This window comes from Crotalus tigris, unplaced genomic scaffold (genome assembly GCF_016545835.1).
Source record: "Crotalus tigris isolate CLP2741 ecotype Arizona unplaced genomic scaffold, ASM1654583v1 scf7180000019068.10715455, whole genome shotgun sequence".
Classification (NCBI taxonomy): Eukaryota; Metazoa; Chordata; class Lepidosauria; order Squamata; family Viperidae; genus Crotalus; species Crotalus tigris.
Genome location: NW_024097358.1, coordinates 9,652,611 through 9,674,986, shown reverse-complemented (window position 1 = coordinate 9,674,986; position 22,376 = coordinate 9,652,611). Strand labels below are relative to the sequence as shown.

Sequence of the window (22,376 nt, the reverse complement as noted above, 5' to 3'; positions counted from 1 at the left end):
AACGGCCACCCAAGCCTCCACTAAACGGGCTACCCCTTCTGCAAACTGTGGCCCTGAGGGAGAGCAGCCTCTCCGATGCCCACCGTTGGCCAAGCAGCAGCAGAGCCGGAGACAGAGGGTCAATGGGGGGAGGGAGGGAGCTCTGAGTCCATGGAGCACTGCTGCGAAGTGGCCATAGGGTAGGTGGTGCCCCCCCCAGCTTACTTGTTCCAGGCGGCAGTCTTGGCTGGGCCATTGCTTCCTGGGCCATCCCTGGGCCACTCCCTGGGCAGCCGAGCCAGCCACATGTCTCCCTGAGCCAGGTGGCAGTCATGGCTAGTGCAGTGGCCAGTGGGGACATTGCACCCCAGGAAGCTGAGCCAGCCATATGTCTCCCTGGGCTGGGCAGCAGTCATGGCTGGGGCAGTGGCTGGCGGAGCATCGGTCCCTGGAAAGCTGAGCTGGCCTTGTGTCTCCCCAGGCCGGGCGGAGCGGCAGTCAGGCATGAAGCTCGCCTGACTGGCGCAGGGCTCTCCGCCGCCCAGCCCTACCTCGGCCCCATCGGTGGTGCCTTCCTTGGCTGCTTTTGGGGAGCCGCCGCCGCCACTACCCTCAGTGTTTCAGGAGAAGGAGACCTTGGGCTGTGAGGGCGGGGCTGGCGGCAATCGGGACCTCCCCCTCGTCCCCGCAGCGGCATTCCCCGTTGCCGGCATGGCCGCCCATGGTGCACCCAGTCTTGGCACCCTCCTCTTGCGATGGCGAAGTGGCTGAGGATGCAACGGCAGCGGCCGGACCGGGGGCGGTGGGGACCCCAACGATGCTGCAGTGGCCGCCGACAGAGCCGCTGCCTCCTGTCCTGCTCCCCCTCCCTACCCGTTTGGCTGAGGACACAGCAGCCGGGCCGGGGGCAGCGGGGACTCCCTACGATGCTGCAGTGGCTGCCGCCGGAGCTGCTGTTGCCACCACCAGAGCTGCTGCCTCCTGTCCTGCTTCCCCTCCCTGCCCGTTCAGCTGAGGACATGGTGGGGGGGGGGCGGCTGGGAGCTGTTGCCTCCCTTTCTGCTCCCCCTCCCTATCCGTTCGGCGCCATCTGCTTTTCGTTCTTTCTCTCCTCACCTGGAGGGAGAGGGAGAGAGAGAGAAAGAGAGGAAAGAAAGAGGAAAGGAAGAGAAGAAAAAGGAAAGAAAGGAAAGAGAAAGAAGAGAAAGAGGAAAGAAAGAGAGGAAAGAGAAAGAGTAAAGAGAAAGGAAAGAAGGAGGAAAGAAAGAGGAAAGAGAAGGGGAGAGGAAAGAGAAAGGAAAGAAGGGGAAGAGGAAAGGAAAAAAAAGATTGAGAAAAGAGGAAAGAAAAGCGAAAGGAGAGAAGGAGAGAAAGAGGAAAGAAAGGACAGAAAGAAAGTTAAGAGGAAAGAAAGAAAAGAAAAAGAGGAAAGAGAAAAAGAAAAGAAAAAATTGAGGAAAGAGAAAGGAAAGAGAAAGAAAGAGGAAAGAGAAGGAGGAAAGAGACAGACCCTTTTGTCATCTAAAATGAAGATAACACTGCATATATCCTTTTTTACCTATTATTTATATACACACAAACATACGCACAACACACATATATTAAAGGTAAAAAAAGAATATATGCAGTTGCAGTGTTATTTTCATTTTAGATATCAAAAGGGTTTTGCGGCTCCCAGTGTTTTGTTTTTGGTGGGAAATGTGTCCAAGTGGCTCTTTGAGTGTTTTGGGTTGCCTACCCCTGATCTGGTCTCTTCTTAAAAACCTTCAGTGATGAGCTCCCACAATTTCTGGAAGCAAGCTGTTCCACTGGTTAATTGTCTTCACTGTTAGGAAGTTTCTCCTTAATTCCAGGTTGCTTCTCTCTTTGATCAGTTTCCAACTATTGTTTCTTGTCCTGCCCACTGGTGCTTTGGAGAATAGTTTCATGCGCTCTTCTTTGTGACAGCCCCTCAAATACTGGAATATTCCTATCATGTCACCTGTTTTCTTCTTTTCTTTAGACTAACCAAACATAAGTCCTGCAGCCGTTCTTCATATGATTTAGTCTCCAGGCCTTCGATCATTTTAATTGCTCTTATCTGAACCTTTCCAAAGTCTCAACATCTTTTTAGTAGTATGGTGACCAAAATTGGTTGCGGTATTCCAGGTGTGGTCTTACTAGGGTTTATAAAGCAGTACTAATACTTCACATGATCTTGATTCTATGCCTTATTTATACAACTTAGGATTGTATTAGCTTTTTTGGCTGCTGCTGCTGCACACTGCTGGCTCATAGTCACGTGATTGTCCACTAGGACTCCAAAGTCCCTCTCACGTTTACTGTTTTTGAACTAGGTCTTGTCTAATCTGTACTTATACCTTTGATTTTTCCTGCCTAAATGGAAAACTTTGCTTTTCTCCACATTAAAATTCATTTTGTTGGGTAGGGACCATTGTTCAAGTTTGTCAAGATCTTTTTGGATCTTAAGCTTGTGTTCTGAGATGTTGGCTATTCCGGCAAATTTGATGAGTTCCCCTCCTATTCCCTCATCTAAGTGATTTATGAAGATTTTAACGAGTACTGGCCTAAGACGGAACCTTTGGTACTCCATTGCTTACTTCTCTCCATGTGGATGTAGTACTGTTGAGGACTACTCACTGAGTACAGTTTGTCAGCCACCTATAGATCCATCTGGTAGTGATGTTGTCTATCCCACTTTTTTCTAGCTTACTAAGCAGCAGGTTGTAGTCTACTTTGTCAAATGTCTTTCTGAAATCTAAGTATATTATGTCCACAGAATTTCGCTCATGGTGGGATTCAGCCAGTTTGCACCAGTTTGGCAGAACCGGTAGCTAATTTTTTGTTGCCCAGGTCCAGAATGGACTTCCGGAAGCAAAATCTACACAGAGAACCAGTTGTTCACATATTTGAATCCCACCACTGATTTTGTTGATCTACTAATTTAGTAATTTTATCAAAGAATGAAATAAAATTGGTTTGGCACAATGTTTTTAACAAACCCTGTTAAAAGTACTTGTTAACTATACTATTTAACTTATTAGGAATAATATGGTTTGGTTGGTTTAGTGTAACTCGGTAAATATAGCCCAAAGAATAGTGATGCCTAGCCACATGCTATAAATCAGAAGGACAAACTTTTTACTGATTTCACATAAGTGGCATACCAGGACTGGATTCTAAGAAAATGTGACATAATTAGAATTCTTAAATCAAGAATTTTGGGCTTAATTATCTTTACAATTACATTAAATTTCAGTTAATACAATTATCTTCATTCCCTTTTAAAATATTTTCTCCTGGCTTTAAAAGTTGAATTGGTTTTCAGGAAGAGCATTTGATTTTTAATTAGTCAATTTTTGCAAATACTGATTTGCCAGAGATTGTTAATTCCTTTTTCTATTTCGGCTAATTAAGAATAATCCTGACGATATTAATCTCAGAAATAATTGCTGAAGTGCTCCTAAATAAAGAGGAAGCCAATTTTTACAAATAAGATTTAACTTGTGCGAATGTTAAGGTCTATTATTCTTTTATCTATCATCGCAAGCGACTATTTTCATTTCCGGAAATATAATATATTCGTATCTCTATGATCCTGTAAGTGACGTATATTGGATGCAGCTACGGGAAAAGTGTTCGTATCGATTGAGGAGAAGCCAAGATGGCGGCGGCAGTAGGTGGCGGCGATTTGGGCGCAGGAGGCCACGGCGTCGCAGATGTCAACCTCCTGGGCCTGGAGGGCGAGGCGGGGCCAGACTCAGAGCCCGACTCGGAGGTGTTTTCGTGCGTGGCCCACTGCTCCGACCTCGCCTGCCGCCAGAACGAACAACGGCGGTTAGGCCTCTTCTGTGACGTCACGTTAGCCTTCAGTGGCGGCAGCAATGAGGAGGAGGGGGAACTGGGCGGGGCCTCATCCGGCTCCGATCCGCCGCCGCGGGAATTCCGCGCGCACCGCTCAGTCCTCGCAGCGGCCACCGAATACTTCGCTCCTCTCCTTCTGGGCGACTTCGCGGAGTCCCGTTCGGGGCGCGTAGAGTTACGAAAATGGAGTTCGGGAGCCGGACCAGACCCGGAGACGATCGAGGCGGTCATCAGCTTCATGTACACGGGAAGCGTTCGCGTCAGTCCTGGCAACGTGCACGAGGTTCTGGAGTTGGCCGACAGGTGAGGCGGGAAGGAGGAACGAAGTGTTCAGATAATAAATAATACGCCAACCGACTGATGCATGTTGGCAGAAATGTTTTCCTGAGTTCTGATGGGTGAAGATACCTTAATCCGAGGGAGTTCTTAAGGAAGGCAACCAAGGATGGTCGTTCTGTCCCTCCTTCCCTGGAATTGTGAAAGTTGATCTTGGTTTTCAGTGTAAACCAATGATCATTTTAATTGGAGTAACTAGCGGTCTGGCTTGCTATAAGGCATATTAATAGGCTATTAGAACTGAACAAAGTAAAGAAACACACTGAATGGCAGCGCTGAACCTGGTCTTAACAAAGGTGAAAATTTTTATGGCAGTGCAGTTTCTGAATTACTTGAATGGTAACTGTTGGACAGTTACATGAAGGGGACTGTTGGACAGTTAAAGACAACTTCGGTTCTGACACCTTTTGAAAAACACAGCGGTATTTGACATTGCTGAATGTCACCTTAGTGGAAAGTAAAATACATGTTATTAACTATCTAATAATTCTCTGGTGGCATTTCTAAATTGCCTTTTTATTTTGCAGGTTCTTACTAATACGTTTAAAAGAGTTCTGTGGGGAATTTCTCAAGAAAAAACTGAGTCTCTCCAACTCTGTAGCCATTCACAGCTTAGCTCATATGTACTCTTTGAACCAGCTGGCTTTAAAAGCTGCTGAGATGATCAGGAGGAACTTCTACAAAGTCATCCAAGATGAAGAGGTCTATACATTGCCATTTCCCCTTATTAGAGACTGGCTTTCAGATTCAGAAATCACAGTGGATTCAGAAGAGGTTCTCTTTGAGATGGTTTTAAAGTGGGTGCAGAGAAATCCTGAAGAAAGAGAAAAGTATTTCGGAGAGCTCTTTAAGCTTCTCCGACTATCACAAATTAAACCAACCTATTTGACTCGGCATGTTAAATCTGAAAAGCTTGTATCAAGCAATGAAGCTTGCCTCAAACTTGTGATGGAAGCAGTGGAAAGCCATGCTCTCAAGGGTGAGAATGTTCAGTTGGGTACGCTCCAACAAGTTACCTCCCCCATCTCGTCTCTGCCTCGCTTCGGCCAAAACATGGATGTTATCATGGTCATTGGTGGTGTATCTGAGGGTGGTGATTACTTGAGTGAGTGTGTGGGGTACTTTATTGATGAAGATAGATGGGTGAATTTACCGCACATACACAATCACCTTGATGGGCATGCTGTGGTAATAACCGAATCCTATCTTTATGTGGCAGGTTCCATGGAGCCTGGTTTTGCCAAGACCATGGAAAGGTATAACCCATGTAGAAATGTTTGGGAGCAGGTTTCTAATCTGATAACCAGGAAGCATTCTTTTGGACTTACTGAGGTAAAGGGAAACCTCTACAGTATTGGTGGGCATGGGAATTTTATCCCTGGTTTTAAAGATGTAGCTGTCTACAGTCCTGATCAAGATAAGTGGCACAACTTGGAGTCTGCACCAAAGATACTCCGGGATGTTAAAGTGATTACAATAGATAACAGATTTGTTTACATGGCAGCTCGCACACCAGTTGATGGAGATAATGAAGATGGCTTGAGGTCTGTCATTATTCGCTATGATGCAGACACACGACAGTGGCGAGATTGTGAGTCTCTGCCACTCCTTGACAACTATTGCTGCTTCCAAATGGTGGTGGGCAACACCAATTTTTACCATACCGCTTCATGTTGTCCCAGAAGCTATCCTCTAGACCATGAAGAGGCCAAGAGAAAAATCTCTAACCAGGTATCTGATGACATTCTGGAAAGCTTGCCACCAGAAGTTCTTAGCATTGAAGGGGCAGCTATCTGCTATTATAAAGATGATATTTTCATCATAGGTGGGTGGAAGAACAGTGATGATACTGACAAACAGTACAGAAAAGAGGCCTACCGCTATTGTGCTGAGAAGAAGCGTTGGTTGTTACTCCCTCCTATGCCTCAGGCTCGCTGCCGTGCTACAGCCTGTCATGTAAGAATCCCTTTTCGGTCCTTACATGGTACCCAGAAATATCCAATGCCACAAAACCTAATGTGGCAGAAGGACCGGATCCGGCAGATGCAAGAGATACACCGACATTCCTTATGTTTACGGAGGATGCCTCGGTCTCAGATAGAATGCTAGCTTGAATAAATACATCAGAAATACTCATCTGTAATTGTCATGCCTGGCATGGACTAATGGTCACCAAAACTGCTGAAGCGTTGGAGACAAAGCTTCTTGGTGTTAAGTATTTGATGTGGATTACAAGCACCATATGGAAATTTGGTGTATACTAGCCATAAACATGGAGGTAGGCAGAGATATTAAATCTTACAACCTGTTGGTTTCTCCACAAATATGATGCAGATAAAGAATCTAACAAAATAATTATTCTTATACTTTGTGGATGTATTCAGGTAGCATAAAGATTTAGCACAACTTTTTTACATTTTTGTATTGGACCTCACTATATAACATTTATACAGGTCCTGTGAAATATTCCAATTTGTTTTACAATGCTGGTGTATATGGAAAGCACCATTTCATTGTTTTCTTAAAAGATATTTTTATCTGCTTTTGCAGAGGTGTTTCCTCTTTTTAACCTGCTGTAAATCTGCTTATTTCTCTCAAATTTGGAGATGTGCAGTAGTAAAAAAAAGTTTATAAAACAAATAAAGCACAAACATTCTAAGAACTTCAAAATGTTCCATGATTATAAATATTTTAAAATTGTAGTAGCAACTTGAAGTTGCTAAAAGGTGAACCTAATAATAATTTTCAGTCATATAATGGAAATGTTCTGTTTTTTTTTTCCTTTAAGGATGTCACTATTATTTTTAGTGATGATCATTCTGTTATTTAGTAGTGCCACAGATTTCTCATTAATGAATTTTATTTAATTGGTTCAGAATTGTGGCCTTAAAACAATGAAATGACCAAAAAGATCCTAATTCATAATTAAGGATTTGTGAGTTCTTCATGGAAGGATTAAAGCTGTGTAAACTTGTCCAATATCTTGACAGGTCTAACTACCGTTTGATCTATCTTTGACAATCTAAGTCTTTTGTCTTAAATGATACACCATTCCTTATGGGGATAGTAGTCTCTTTGATTTTGAGTAAAAAATTTGCCTGAACAATTATTTTTGACATTAAAAACCCATAACTCCCATGTCCTAATTAGATTTATATATTTTATATGGCAGCATATGAAATTTATTCTCATCCAAGATAATTCTTGAGATAGATATAAATTATTTGCTGCTTTCTGTCGTCTCTCCATCACGCTGGTAGTAAGCAGAATCCTGTTTTGTTTAAAGTTCTGATAATTTCATGGAAGGTACAGAATATGTCCAGATGATACAAATGTATTTTTATTGAACTAAAGTGTACTTAGGTTTTAGAATGGTACAGAGTTATTCAGGCAGGCAAAGTCATATGAACCATTTATGCAATATTTAATGTACACTTGTTCATCTAATAGAATATTTTATTTACAAATTCTGTTGCATTGCAGGTAAATGTCCCAAGATGTTAAACACGTAGTATGATGTCCTGAAGTAATTTTTTTATTGCATTTATTACTTATCTTTTACTCCTTTTTCTAACAAACTGAATATATATTTACATTATTTATCCTGCCTCTTCAAATGATTGAAATAAATTACTCCAGAAACCATCTTTGGCAGGCAAAACATATTTTAATTTCTCCTTTTTGTTTTTGGGTCAGGAATATAAAGATGTAGTAATGGCAATGTCTAAGAAAAATCTAGACCTGATGTATGTGATCATCAAATAATGTGCAAGTAGAATCCTCAGAAAAAAAATTGGCTTCTTCATCTAAATATTTTCTGAGAAGGATCTAAAATAGTTACTTTCCTCTATGTCTACTTTTCTCATCTCTTAATTTTTTTTCTTTTAACTAGTCCAGATTTATCTTTGGAAGGACTAAGATGAGCTAAATAGACAAAATCAGTATGGGAGAAATCTGTATTGGGCAATATTATTATTGATGGTGTTTGATTGGTATATAACTATGACTTAAAAGTTTAGAAGCACTTTTTTAATAAATTAAAAAGAATGTTACAGACTGACCAATACTGTTTTCCAATTTAGCAGGAAACCTAATTCATGTCTGAGTGGGGTAAGTATTTCAATTGCATGTGTGCAGATTTTCCTAATTTACCTTTACTCTTCTAATAATACTTCTTTTTATTATATAGCTACTGTATATAGTGGGTGGGGGCAAGGTTAATCTTGTGGACTGAAATAACAATCCTAATATTAAATTAGGACTAACGAGTTCTTGTCGGACAGCATCACAGACATTAACACTCCAATTATGCCGCTTGCCTGCCTTAAAGATGCTTTATTGTTACCAGACATTTTTTATAGTGTAATAGCTGCTTCAGAAAGCAATTTATCTTCTGGAAATCTTTTGATATTCCAAAGCTGCAGGGTCTAAACTCCCTTCCTCAAAACTATTATCTGAAGTACTAATTAAGTATGATTTTTAAGAATATAATCTAGCTCCAAGCCTGGACACATCTGTATGCAAAATTTGTTTAATTAGAAATTGTATATTTTCAATCTTATTTTTTTAGATCTCTCAGTATTCCTTTTAATCATATATATATAGCTATAGCTGTAGTACTTGAAATTGTGTCTTATATGTGTCATGATAACCTTGACAAAATTTTCATTACCTGAAGTTAAACATACATTTGCAATCCTGATAGTAGGTATATATGGCCTTCATTGCAAATATTTTGCTAAATCAATAAAAATAATCTATTGACCATATTGATTAAAATGCTTGTTCAAAATGCTTGTTTAGTCCAATAAGCTTTGTAGTTTAAAGTTATGAGTCACTTTGGTTATTTGTGAATGCAGTTACTTACAGCTATTTACATGCCTTGCTTGGAGATTTCAGTTTGTATGAAGAGTTAAGAGCAGTATGAAAAGCAGTTACATTGTACAATATGTAGTGTCAAATATCAGAATTTCTTAATATCTGGATATTACGCTACTAACTTGTTCCTTTGGTCTGAATGTACAACTCTGGGTTAAATGCGGTCTCTTCTTATGTAGTCATGACAATATTGACGAAATTGCCTTGTAACAAAAGGAACAGACTACAAAAATATTTCCATTTAGAGTTATTAAGAGATCTAGATTATAATCCTCAGCATACCTGAGCGTTTCAGTTAAATGAATGGAACTTCTGCCTGAGTGAAAATAATTAGAAATATGTTTTGTGGCAAAATATATTTCTAATTATTGCAGTGGAGATATCAAAGACAGGCAGACATCAAAGCTAGATAGGCTCTTAAGAGACTTTTTTTTTAAGTTACTAATTTTCTACTGACAAAATAAACAGTTCAACAGTTTGCCTTTTATGATCTACAGAAGTATTGTAGATTTTTTTTATAATAAATGGACATTATATATTGTCTGAAGGCTATATTCATAGGCACGTGCTCTTCATATATTTGAATTTCTGTTTTGTGTTTGTATCTGTTTCACTAAGACTCAACTTTCATAAGAAATGTTACTACATATATCAGTACTCTATTATGGTAATTACAATTTTCCCATATTCGACACATTTTTATTACTATAACATCTACAACAAAAAACATGAGAAATATGTTATGTCATTATTAACAGTGTGACAATAAGCCATTTGCAAGAATTCCTACAAAAGAATAGCACTGTTATAAGTGATTTCCATCTTGAATTCACATTGCGCAAATGACACTTGATGTGGGAAGAATGACTCAGGAGAAAGTGGAGAGTTTCCTCATTTGTAGAAAACTTGTAGTATCAGCTGTTCTGTAAAATGTTTTGTGGAAGTATAGAAACTTCCCAACAATGTCTTTTACAATTCTGGGAAAGGGTTATTTGTTTATAATGGTTGTAAATCTGTTGATACAAATTGATGCTCAGTTGGTAAGCCAAGCTGATACTTATGGACCTCTTAACTCACTGGCTGTCTCTGAATTTGAAAAAAAAAATAGTAAAAATATAAAAATTTATAAAATATAAAACTCTTTCTCCCAAGAGTTCGTAATGGATCAGGAATTCATAAGATAATTTCCTGTTTCATTTTTCTGTTGTGATCCTAATTTGTATTTGTCTGTTCCTCAATAAATGAGTTGGCTCTAAGACTGCAATACAATTTTCACCTGGTTCGGGCAGAATGCTCTATCAGGGGTGTCAAACTGCCGGCCCGCAGGCTGGATGTGTCATGCCAAAACTGCACCCACCTCATTGCCGGCAATGGGAAAAAGGTCGCAATACGTCGTGACACATCACATGACGTTGCGAATTTGACACCCGTGCTCTAGATACTATGCTGGCCTCTAAACTTTATTTTTTAAAATGCAATTCATTATGTGCTATATTACCTTGTGTAACCCTAAATACTAATTCAATAAACATTTTATTTCTCTATATATATTGTTCTTCTCTTATTAAAATTCTTCATGGATATGTTTTCAGCACAAAAGTTCTTATCCTTCAATTTCAGTTGTGATCAGGGAATTTTTAAATAGTGCAAAAAAAAGTTTTCTGTCATTTTATTCATATCTCACTTGTCTCTTATAGAATGAACAAACTAATCAATGTAAGGTGTACAAATAGGAATATGTTTATTTCCTAATTCTGAAGCTGCCCATTCTAGAAAACATAGTTTAGAACAGTGGCAGGGAAAAGGCTAATGGGAAATTAACCATAACTTCTTGAGATTTAAACAAAATTTTAAAAATCAAAATAAGGGAAGTAATAGTTCCATTCTGTTCACCAATAATAGGCTTGAAATATAATACCTGGCTGTTTGCCTTGCACTTTTGAGATGTATTTAGCTGTGAAGAAGGGAAGATGGTCAGACAACTGAAAATCTAGTAAGTAAAAGAAAAGGAAATTTCCCTTGGGGAAAAAAAAGGATATACTAGACAACCCATGACTAGCTGGATTATCCTTTCAGAGATATTTCCTTACTAGATTCCTTTTATAATAATTTTTATGTCATATTTTATAAATTTGCCATATTTTAATACCCTGGGAGTCATGGTCCCCAGATTTTGGAGACAAAACAATCAAGTAAACAGTACACCAATCAAGGAACTACCAATGCAGACAAGCTAACAATAAACAATAGCCCAGTCAAGGAACCTCTAAGAACACTCCTACCAAGGCTGACAAGCAAGCTACTAATATATAAAAATAAGAGCAAAACTCCCCTTCTAGCACTGATGATGTTAACTAATTTGACAGTGAAACATCTGCAAGAAAACTATCAAGCTCAGAGAGCAACAGGGATCCTACAGTCTTTAACATCTACTTAAAAGTTGCACAAATTACCAGTTTGCTTCCAGGTCCAATTCAAGATGCTTCTTTTGACCTTTAAAATCCCTCATAGCATGGGGTTGGGTGAAATGAACCACCTCCATCTGACTACATCTGCCCATCCTATTAGATCTGGCAGAATAAGTATATTTTGAGTCCTGTCTGCGAAGGTCTTAAATCTGGCAGGATTTCAGATATATCATTCCTCTCAGGTGAGACTGGCCCCAGCCCTGCCTTCCTTCCATAAGTTCCTTAAAGCATGGTTGTGTAATCAAAATTGGGAATTAGAGGTAGTTCTTGACTTATAATCAATTGCTTAAGAACAAAAGTTATGACAGACCTCCCTGAGTGTACCTGTAACCTAATGCTGAAGTGCCAACAGTCAGTCCCCCTTCCACCATCATGTGACTGGGCACTGGGCGATTGGCCCATTTCTATAGCCATTTGCAGCATCTTACTGCTTTTTACAAACTTTTTGCAAGTTTTTGCAAAAAAAAGCATATATTTTTGTTTTTTGGCAAAACCAGCCCATAGTGAACAATGGGTATGCTTAATAACTAGAGCAAAACACGTAAAATTGTGCTGGTCACATATAGATGACCTGTTTTACAGCCATAATGAACAAGATTTATGACTAACCATCATAAGTCAAGGAATACCTGCGTATAGTATTGCAATATGACTGTAGTGCCTATAATGATAATGTAATAAGATGGCTGTATTGCCTTTAATGGTAACTCTTTGCTGCTCTGTTGCTGGTAACTTTGACTGTTTTTAATTGTAGAATGCTCTGTGTTAGCTTTTTATGATTTTTATTGTACACTAAGCAGTCACATTCTGTGAGATGGTCTCTATATAATTGTAATATCAATCTATCAACCAACAAAACTAGCATTACAGAGGGAAGCCTATTTTCATAAGTGAAAGTATTTTCTCATGTTCATCTGAACTTTTACATAAAAGTTGCTTTCTATTCGATACCTATAACAGGATTGTATACTATATAGCTAAAAGGTATTCAAGACAAATTGCAGATTGAGCTGAGAAATGATATCAACATCTGTTTTAAAATTGTCCTGTCAAACTGAACTTAAGCTCTATGGCCTTACTGTCACAATCAACACCAGGAATTATCCATTTTCAACAATATTATCTCCAGAAATAGGTCAAGTTGTAAAACACGGGTGGATGCATTAAAATAATTAAAATGCCAAAATGTTCCAACACTATTTTAATGCAGTTTAGTTACTACTAAACAGTTGTAAACTTGTCAAGGACTTTATGACTATAAATGCCTCATCATTAAGGAGAAACTTCCTGAGGACAATTAACCAGTTGAACAGCTTGCCTCCTGAAATCATGGAGATTTTTAAGAAGAGACTAGACCAGTGGTTCTCAACCTTTCTAATGCCGCGACCCCATAATACAATTCCCCATGTTGTGGTGACCACTTATACATCACCGGGTGCCAGGGATGTGGCCAAAGAAAAGGGGAAAAAAATGGCGGACAGCCTTGTTTGGCGACCCCCGTAAAATGGTCGTTCGACCCCAAATGGGGTCCCAACCCACAGGTTGAGAACCACTGGGCTAGACAGTCACGTGTCTGAGATGGTATAGGTTCTTCAGCTTGAGCAGGGGCTGAACTAGAAGACCTCCAAGGTCCCTTCCAGATTTCTATTCTATTCTATTCTATTCTATTCTATTCTATTCTATTCTATTCTTAGAATCCTGATCTTCAACTTTAATCCCTGACTATCCCATTTTTTGAGATACCATTCCTCAGTCTCCATTGTTATGTACAGATTCATCTGTAGCTCTATCTTAAGTGCAGTGTTGGGGAACTTAGAGCTGGAGGAATCCTAATACCATTAACTAAAAGTACCGTATTTGTGCATTTATTTATTTTTCTTATTCATAATCTTCTGGTACAAAATATGAAAAAGTGGTAAGATTTAAAGTAGTAGATGCCGTGTCCACACAACATGCAACTTACTATATTGAACTGAATCCAGTTGCTTAATTTCACTAATACACTGAACCATTACTCATATTGATTTGTACAATGAGCCAGATATTAGCCACCCACATATTAATCCAACATGTTTTAGCCCACCACTGCAAAATATGTACATTTTATAAGCAAGTTTTGTATAAACTCACTAATGTTTTTATCCACCATAAAATTTTGTAAAGGGTAGAAAAAGCTTTGTGTAGAATTAGCTTTAATGCATTTGATATTTTCATTTTTCCATGCAATTTAAAGATGGTTATTTAAAACACAAAAAGGTATGGGATAGGAAATGTCTGCATACCTCTTCTTCAATTCTGGAGTTTCAGTGAGTATAACTACCAATTCAATGTTTTTTATTTATTCTTTCCTCCTTGCTGTAAACCAAAGCAATATTCTGGAGAGAGATTATGTTGTTAGAAGTAAAAAAAATTAAATTGGGGCTCATAGCCATTATACATAAATGAGAGGATTAGATAAACCTCTCAAATTAAGCATTGTTTGGGCTGACATAACATTGTAGAATAGAAAATAATGTTTTGTCCTATCCTATTGTGTGAACCAAGGCATCATATAGACCTGTTTACTTCTGTTATGTTCTCATCATACAATAAATAATAAACATATAGCTGTAATATGGGTAGTGAGATGGGTGACATATAAATTTAATAAATTGGCTTATTTAAATTTAGACACAATATGTAAATTTAGACACAGTATGGGCCTTTTTGGGTAACTCAGATATAACACTAATAAATCTTACATTTGACCAAGTATTTTATGGCCTTTTACTTTTCAGAGGGATACTAAAGGCCCAGTAGACTCCTTGACTTTTTTCTCTACAATAGTGATTCTCTAAGTTTGGTTAAATAATGGGATTGGTCCAAGTCACTCAGCAACTTGCACACCCAGCAACATTCTATTCTCCAAATCAAAGGAAAATGTAAAGCTACCATATCTGTAGCTGTCCTTTCCCCACAATTCGAAAATATGACCAAGTTGCTACCTTTATTTGAGAACAGGTAGGATCTCTTGCTTCCGTAGTGCTTTCTAGCAGATGTAGCGATAAGGAAAGGGATCATCATGGGGTTATAAGCAAAAGTTACTAGAACCAATAATTACCTTATGAAATATAAAATTGATATTTTTACCAGACCCCTCCCCCCCCCCAAAACTCCTCGGGTTGTCAGGCAAAGCTCTCCAAAGCTAAAGCGGAGATACTCCCTCTTCAGGGAGGTTTTTGGGAAACAAGCCAATTGGAGCCCTGCAGCTCACTGATTTCCTTTGGCTCCTCCTCTGTGCAGTATAAAATGCTTGCAGAAAAAAGAGCTCGTTCCAGTTGCTGCTAGAAACCACTGCTTTTTGTTTTTGTTTTTTTATGCTGCTTTTGTGACAGGTTGCCTCCAGGATGGAGGCTCCAGCTTGAGCACGTGCCATCAACAACTGGTAAGCAGCCATGTCCCAGCTCAGGTAAAAGGGCTTTGTGAATGAGCACCTACAGTGTAGTAACTCTGAGTTTCCATTTTTTTCCAGATTTTCAGTTGGATACTTTTCAACCGTTTTCAAAAATGTTGCCTATATTGCCAAATTGTTAACTGGCAGAAAATATTTTCTTTGGCCCTGAATAAATAGGGACAGTTATCTTGCCCTAATGCAGCGGTTCTCAACCTATGGGTCGCGACCCCATTTGGGGTCGATTGACTATTTTTTGGGGGTCGCCAAAGAAGGCGATCTGCCATTTTCTCCCCTCAGGGGACGGTGCTGCGCATGCGCAGAACGTTTGTGTGACGGGGGTCGCCGTCACACAAATGTTGAGAACCGCTGCCCTAATGCTTTGAGGGGGAAAAAAGGGAATATTTATTCTTTACAAGAGTATGATGCAATTAATCTCTAAGAAACAGCTGCACATTTTCTGGTACTTAAATGAATGGGCTTTAAATTCCCCACTTTGAGGGCAGGGTCAAAACATGATTTATTAATTAGAAATAGTATCTGCTGCCCTTCCACTAAGATCAATAAAGCAATGTACATGTCACAGCATAAGCATACTATTTTTAACAAGAGAAACGTCGATTGTCAAATTATCTTTAAAACATCAAGATTCCTTTAAAGCCATTTTGTAGTGTTTTAATGGGCAGCCGGTCTTTTGAGTTTGCCAAGAATAAAATAACTACAACATAATAACGCATCGGCTATTTTCAGAAACTTTTGCTGGGAGGGAAGGCGTATCTACTGTTCGCAGACAACCCGCCTCATCTCAGGAGGGAGGGGCTGATTCCAGACGTCTCCTCCCCCATTGAGGAAGGAGGAAAAAGGAGAAAAAGGAAGAGTTCTGGCTTTTCGTGACCCAGTTAAGATAAAACCTCTGCTCGGATTTCAGACACTTGGTTAACGAGTACGGAAGGAGTCGCCTCCGCAGCCTAGAGAAGCGCTCTCGCCTCGCGGTAGTTTGTTTTCTGCATTCCTCGGCCTTTCTGAGAAGAAAAGAACAAGACTTTCTGCTTGCAGCTGCAGCAGCCGTAGAACCGGAGTCATGGTGAGGGACTTATAAAGAGCGCGCGTGTGGTACCTGGCGCGTTCTGAGGACAATGCAATTAGAAGGCCACCGTGATGTTTAATTAATCACTGATGCGACAAGGTTTTGAGAATGAACGGGAAAGCAAATCTTGCCTTTACATCCAGGTTTCGGCTGGATGTCCGCTAGTAGGGTTGACCGGGAAAACTAGGGCAAGGCTGATGTGGAATGGAATATATACTGGGATAATGGCGGTTCATTCTTCCCCAAACCAGCACGCTATAGTTCAGGGGTCTTCAAACTTGGCCCTTTTATGACTTGCAGACATGCTGGCTGAGGAATTCTGGGAGTTGAAGTCCACAAGTCATAAAAGCTCCAAGTTTGAAGACCCCTGCTATAGTTCATAGATCCCGAGGATCACTGGATGACCGCAGGTGGTGTTAGACTTTTCCAAACCTCTTCTTTGCTGTCGTTTAACTGCTGTGCAGCTCAAATATGGCAATGTAAATTATGAGAGTTGTATTACAGCATATCAGGAGGCATCAAGTAGGATGTATCAATTGCACGATCAGATTCATTTGGCAAGAGTCAAGATTTGCTCTCAGTAAAGTGTACGGGTAGGCAATTGTCCAAACCATAGCTTACTTCAATTTGTTTGAGTTTGCACAAGTCACAGCTACAAATTAAACAGCTATATTTTAGCTTAGTTGATTGTGTGATTTAGATTTTAGTGCTTCAGTGAATTGTCTGCCCAGAAAAATAGACTGATTATAGTAAATGAATTAAACTAAAAGTGAGTTTGATATAGTAACTAAAAAGTTAAATTAATATTCTATTCTGTCCTCAATCTAGGTGGGACTCTTTCTCTCAGCCCAATCTACATTACAGGTTGTTGTACTGTTAGAAAATAGTGTTGTTAACCGCCATGCACTCCTGAACAAAAAGCCATTATCTTTATTATTTATATATTTTGTAGGATTCATTCATGTTACTGAATAATATGATCTTTAAAATAACCCCATAAGTTAGGTCAGTATTTTATTGCCCCTCCATTGCAAATAGAGGCCTGAAGCTGAGTGATCTGAGTAGATTTAATGGTAAATGGTTTTGGGGTGTAATTATGGAGATTTGGGAAAGCAATACAAAAAACTAAACTTTTCTTTATATACTACAGATGTGATAGTGCAGAACTGAAAAAAAAATGATTTGGGTATTTGTGATATGATTATTTGAGACTTTACAGTATTTAAGAAATTGGGAGATTATAGGCTGGGAATGTAGACCTGACAGGTTAGAGCAGTGGTTCTCAAACTTTTTAATGCTGCGACCCCCCAACCGGTCATAAGCCGAGGACTACTCAACCGGTCGTTGTCGAGGACTTTCCCTGCCAGGGAGCGCCACGCATGCATGATGCCGCCCCCTGCGCCGGCTGAGGCGTAGCTGGCAAGGGGCAGCGACAGCGCAGAGCAACCACCGGCTGCGCCACCAGCTGGCCCAGCCCAAGGGAGGTAAGGCACCCGCCGTGCCCCATGCGCACCAGCAACACTCTCTGCACCCGCCGGCCTCCCACCTCCCACCCCTGGCCCTCTTTTACTTACATTTTTAGTAGTTGCTCAGCAGGGAGGGGTGGAAACTTCCAGACAGCTCGCCTTTGCTGCAGATAACTTGCAGCACCATTTGCAGAATGGGACATTTGGCGGGCTCAGCAGGGCAGAGACAGCCTGGATAATTCCTATTGGTTTTTGAAAGCCAGTAGAATTAGACTCTATTTAAGAGAGTCTATTCTATTGGCTTTCAAAAGCCAATAGAATAAAAGGGAGTAGCACAGCTAAGGAAAAGGGAAAAAAATGGCGTACTGCGTTGTTTGGCGACCCCTGTGAAATGGTTGTTCGACCCTAAATGGGGTCACGACCACAGGTTGAAAACTGCTGGGTTAGAGAAATAAGGAGAGCAAACAGGTTTTATTTATATTTTATTTATTTATAGAAAAAATTCTGCTATTTTACAATTTATAATATCAGGCATGGGAACAGAGAACTTTCCATTCACAAGAATATTTTCCTTATGCTGCCTTTTATTACCTGAACTTTCTGGTGGGTTTCATAGGCAACCTTCTCACTGAACCTAATTCTTCTAGTTTACAATCTCTATATAAAGCTACCTGCCTTGATTTTTTTTATTTATATAAGCCAGACATGTCAAACACAAGGCCTGGGGGCCAGATGCGGCCCGCAAAGTGGTTTCATTGGCTCGCGAAGCCATCCTGGAAACAGCGAGGGAATGGTCCCCGCTGCCTTGGCCCTGGCCCAGGCCGGCTGGGAGCAATGTAAAATTTTGGGGTGGCCATCTATGCTGAAACATATTCAGTCTTAGCTCCACAAGGCCACCTAGAAACAGCAAGGAACCAGTCCTTGCTGTGTTGGCCCCGCCCCCTGGGTGCATGCTGGGGAGGTGTCACCTTTGTGAGGAATGAAGAAATGCACCATGCCTTGGCGCTTGCCCCAGTTCCACCCCCTTCTGCCAGAGGCCCTCCTGCTGCCCCCAAAGCAGTTTGGGCAGGCGCCGGGAGGAAGAGGGGTGCCTGGGGGGGAGCAGCCGGGCTAGCGGAGGGGCTGGCAGGCCATGTGGCACCAGCCCCCACCGCAGCTCCATCGATGGACGGAGGATGAGGCCTGGGGGCGGTGGGGACCCCCGATGATGCAGCAGTGGCTGCCACTGCCACCGCCTTCCGTCTTGCTCCCCCTCCCCGCCTGTTCAGCTGAGGACGCGGCAGAGGCTGGGCCGAGAGTGGCGGGAACCCCCGACGATGCTGCCGTAAGAGAGAGAGAGAAAGAGAGGAAAAGAGAGGAAAGAGAGAGAGAAAGAGAAAGAGGGGAAAGAGAGAAAAAGAGAAAGGGAGGAAACAGAAAGAGAGAAAGAAAGAGAAGAAAGAAAGAGAAAGAGAAGAAAGAGAAAAAGGAAGGAGAGAGAAAGAAACGGGGAGAGGAAAGAAAAAGAGGAAAGTAAGAGAGAGGAAAGAGAAAGAAGAGAGAGAAAGGAAAGAGAGAGAAAGAGAGGAAAGAGAAAGAGAGGAAAGAGAGAAAGAGAAAGGGAGGAAAGAGAGAGAGAAGAGAGAGAGGAAAGAGAAAGAGGAAAGAAAGAGAGAAAGAGAGGAAAGAAAGAGAGGAAGAGGGAGAGGAATGTCGCTTCTCCAACTAGGCTGGGCGGAGCCAGCGGAGTGACCTTCCTGCTCCCCTTCCCCGGCCAGCTGGATGGGGGGTTGGGGGTCACCACAACATAAGGAACTGTATTAAAGGGTCGCGGCATTAGGAAGCTTGAGAACCACTGTCTTAGTGGTTAGCCTCTGGATTAAAGTGATTTATTATTCTTTGCTCTCTTCCATATTCACACATAAAGCTTTACAAAGCAACCTATACTTGGAAGATGTTGGGGAAAATACTTGACTGTCATCATACTTCCAAAGGAAATTGTGCAAAAAGAAAATTGAGAAAATTTTCTCTCATACCAACAGCGACTAATTTTCAGTCAGACCAACATTTTTAGCAAACGTATTGGAGTTTGTAAAGGGAGGGCTAGACATTTACGTTTATTTTAATTATGTGAAAGAAGCCAAATTGGCTTATTTTTGCTATTCCAGACGTACCATAATTTAGAATATGAACATTGACAGAGTAATAGTGTTTGCATTCTCTTACCTATACTAATTAGCTATAGGGAGCTATCTTTATTGCACGGTGTTCCTGCTTTTTCAGCATTTCAAATTGGTCACAAGTGATGATAATCTTATGCCAAATTTCAAAATGAAAGGACTGAGAATAGAAACATGTGGAAATTTCCTTGTTTTGCTGTTTTTACCTCTTCTTGCATGCATCTTAATTGTGGACTTATTTTTATATACATTTTATGTTATTTTTTTATCAACTGTAAAAATTGTATTTGTGTGCCAAAATATAATTAAGTGCTTTGCATACTATACTATATCTATCTCAAGGTACCTGAGTTGCAGAAAATAACTGTCCGGATGAAGAATCCTGAACGTGTAAAAAGTATAGTTTCAGCACTCAGGAAAGGTGGAGCAGCAAGACTCCAGGTGTGTGACTCTTTTTATAATCTTAGTTTCTTTCCCATCTCTTTTCAGGATATGTGTTTATTCCAACAATTTTATCAGCATATAACAATGATAGGCAGGACTGGGACAAAATTAAATGTAACTTAAAATGAATTGCAGTTAATATAACATGCTTCACATTAAGTATTTCTCTCCATCTCATTAATAATTACAATTCAACCCCAACTGGGATTGAATGTTGCATCAAAGCTTTTGGAAAATATGTTGTAAACCCCTTGATTTAGAGACCTAATTGTTAAGTGGCTCTGAACTATGATGTTGTAGGATGCCACCTAAACACAGTATTCCTTGGCAAATTACTAAATCTCCTTTTCTGTTCAATCCAGGTCATTTCTGATTTTGACATGACTCTTACTCGGTTTGGCTTCAATGGGAAGCGCTGTCCTACTTCGCATAGTGAGTGTAATTTCTGGACTTTTTAAATTGTCACTTCCCTTTTGAAAAAAATATTGTTCTCCTTGATGATTTTCTTTCTTGTTTCTCATATTTTTATCCTCATTCTCATTCTTTACAACGTGGCTTGTAAAAGCTTCTCAGATTATTTTTTCTTAATGTTTTTCTTCCTATTGCTCCTGGTCTTTAGGCCACTTTTAAGTGAGTCATTGATACACTGTATTTGTGGGTATATTCAAATGATATATTAAACCCCAATCTAATTATAATTTGGATAATCTAAGATAATTATAACCAGGCTAATCCAGGTTTTACTTTTGATCACTGAAATAGTACTTTATTTTATAGATGCATAAATATTTTTTAAACCACGGTGGCCTTATTGGAGTCAAAGGCACTTAGGACAGACAGGGTGAGACTAAGCCTTGTCCAAGCTATTTTGTACCCCCATATAATATAGGTTTGGAGTGTGAAAAAGAAGAGATCATGTGATCCCTTAGGGATTCCAGTCCCTTTCTTGCCTATTTCTAAGCCGGAAGGAGGATTTCCCTCAGAGAATTTCCTTTGCCCGTCTGAGTTGAAATAATATTTTGAAATTTTTAGCTTAATGAATTTAATGACAAATTACATTTTAAAATTGTGACTAAGGCACTTTTTCTTAACCAGGATGTAATTCTTGATTCATAGAACATATTCAATTTAATATAATCTAATTGTTGTTTCAGTGTAATCTAAATAGTTATGATTTAAAAATTTCATGAATAATAGGTGTTGGAAGTCATGATTTCACGAAGTGAGAAGCATTACTATCAGTAAGGAAAATAATAAGCTGTTAGGCAACTTTGCATATATAAATAATTTACACAGGTCTAAAGTACTACTCTCTGGCACTCTTGTCTTGAAAACTCATTGTTTTCAAGCAGGAAGCATACACAATTTTCATATTTATTTTTACAGGCTCAGAAACTAAAAACTTATCTTTTAATAAACATAATTATAGTTTTTAAACATTCAGTTGTATTTTTTAAAAGTTACTAAATTTTGTGCTCAATTTAAAATTCTGATTTTGCATAGTATAACAAAATACACATAGCCACATACATGTTATGATTCATCTGCATTAATCCTTTTTATTTGAAAACTCAGAACATGCTTTTAAAACACAGTATGTTCAAAATAAATTTAGACTCAGCATTATTGTGCATAAGAGTTTCTAGAAATCTGCTTGTATCTCTTCAGATATCATAGATAACTGCCGGGTCATCAGTGAAGAAGGCAGAAAAAAGGTATGAGCTTCTAGGAATTCTTTAGCAAATATCCGAATTAAAATCCAAACTGATATTCACATTTCATGTCATGCTTTCAGGAACCCTAGGAATTAAAATTTTGTGACCTTTTAGGCTTTTTAGCTAAGAAAAGTATTTCACTGTTTTAATGCATGAGGCTTTCTTTGAAGATTGGAAACTTCAAGTATTAAGAATTCAATTGCTGAAAGAATATCCTGGGAGCAGTTCATTTTCTTTCCGTTTTCGTACCAAGTTTGGAAAGTGCTGGTTTTTTAAAGCTTCAGTGAATTTGGAACCAGTTGATGTGAAGGTGACTGCTGATACTTATGAGAGTCATCATGCAACTTGAAAACAGCTTTGGAGATTCCAGTTTTGCCTGCTAGTAAATGTTATTAAAATGGAAAGTGCCAGAAATTAAGCCTTTCCAGCAGTAGCCAATTTATTGACATTATCTAATGTTCCATGTAATTACATACAGGAGAGAAAGGTAACAAACTCTAGTGTTCCAATTTTAAAACTCATAATTCAGTGCTACTTATCAGCTTTGAAA

At 39.6% G+C, this 22,376-nt stretch overlaps 2 protein-coding genes across 8 annotated transcripts in view; both read left to right on the top strand.

Moving 5' to 3' along the window:
* The first annotated feature begins 2,991 nt into the window (after positions 1-2,991).
* Positions 2,992-10,603, top strand: LOC120315109 (kelch-like protein 11). 2 transcript variants are annotated; one of them, XR_005558601.1, is made up of 3 exons: positions 2,992-4,146; positions 4,707-6,457; positions 8,262-10,603. XR_005558601.1 is itself a non-coding variant. In XM_039358880.1 (2 exons), the coding sequence occupies exons 1-2, from the start codon at positions 3,644-3,646 to the stop codon at positions 6,286-6,288; spliced, it is 2,085 nt and encodes a 694-aa protein (XP_039214814.1). In that variant the 5' UTR covers positions 2,992-3,643; the 3' UTR covers positions 6,289-10,603. The 2 variants fall into 2 exon arrangements, 1 of the variants encoding a protein (XP_039214814.1); XM_039358880.1 differs by having other exon boundaries at positions 4,707-10,603.
* Positions 10,604-13,102: 2,499 nt separating this feature from the next.
* Positions 13,103-22,376, top strand: part of NT5C3B (5'-nucleotidase, cytosolic IIIB) — a 24,263-nt gene continuing 14,989 nt past the window's right edge. Inside the window, exons 1-5 of one of the 6 annotated variants that reach the window (XM_039358887.1) lie at positions 13,103-14,949; positions 15,884-16,039; positions 20,010-20,108; positions 20,474-20,543; positions 21,780-21,826. In XM_039358887.1, coding sequence (XP_039214821.1) covers positions 16,037-16,039; positions 20,010-20,108; positions 20,474-20,543; positions 21,780-21,826 — 219 coding nt within the window. In that variant the 5' untranslated portion in view covers positions 13,103-14,949; positions 15,884-16,036. Of the gene's footprint in view, positions 14,950-15,002; positions 16,040-20,009; positions 20,109-20,473; positions 20,544-21,779; positions 21,827-22,376 lie in introns of those variants that run through there. The other 5 variants (XM_039358886.1, XM_039358885.1, XM_039358888.1 and 2 more) reach the window with 5 other exon arrangements.

Excerpts from the sequence above, each read along its gene's own strand:
- LOC120315109 (XM_039358880.1), top strand. The coding sequence starts at position 3,644 with ATGGCGGCGGCAGTAGGTGGCGGCGATTTGGGCGCAGGAGGCCACGGC. Across the intron at positions 4,147-4,706 it reads GTTCTGGAGTTGGCCGACAG|GTTCTTACTAATACGTTTAA; the intron begins GTGAGGCGGGAA and ends TTTATTTTGCAG.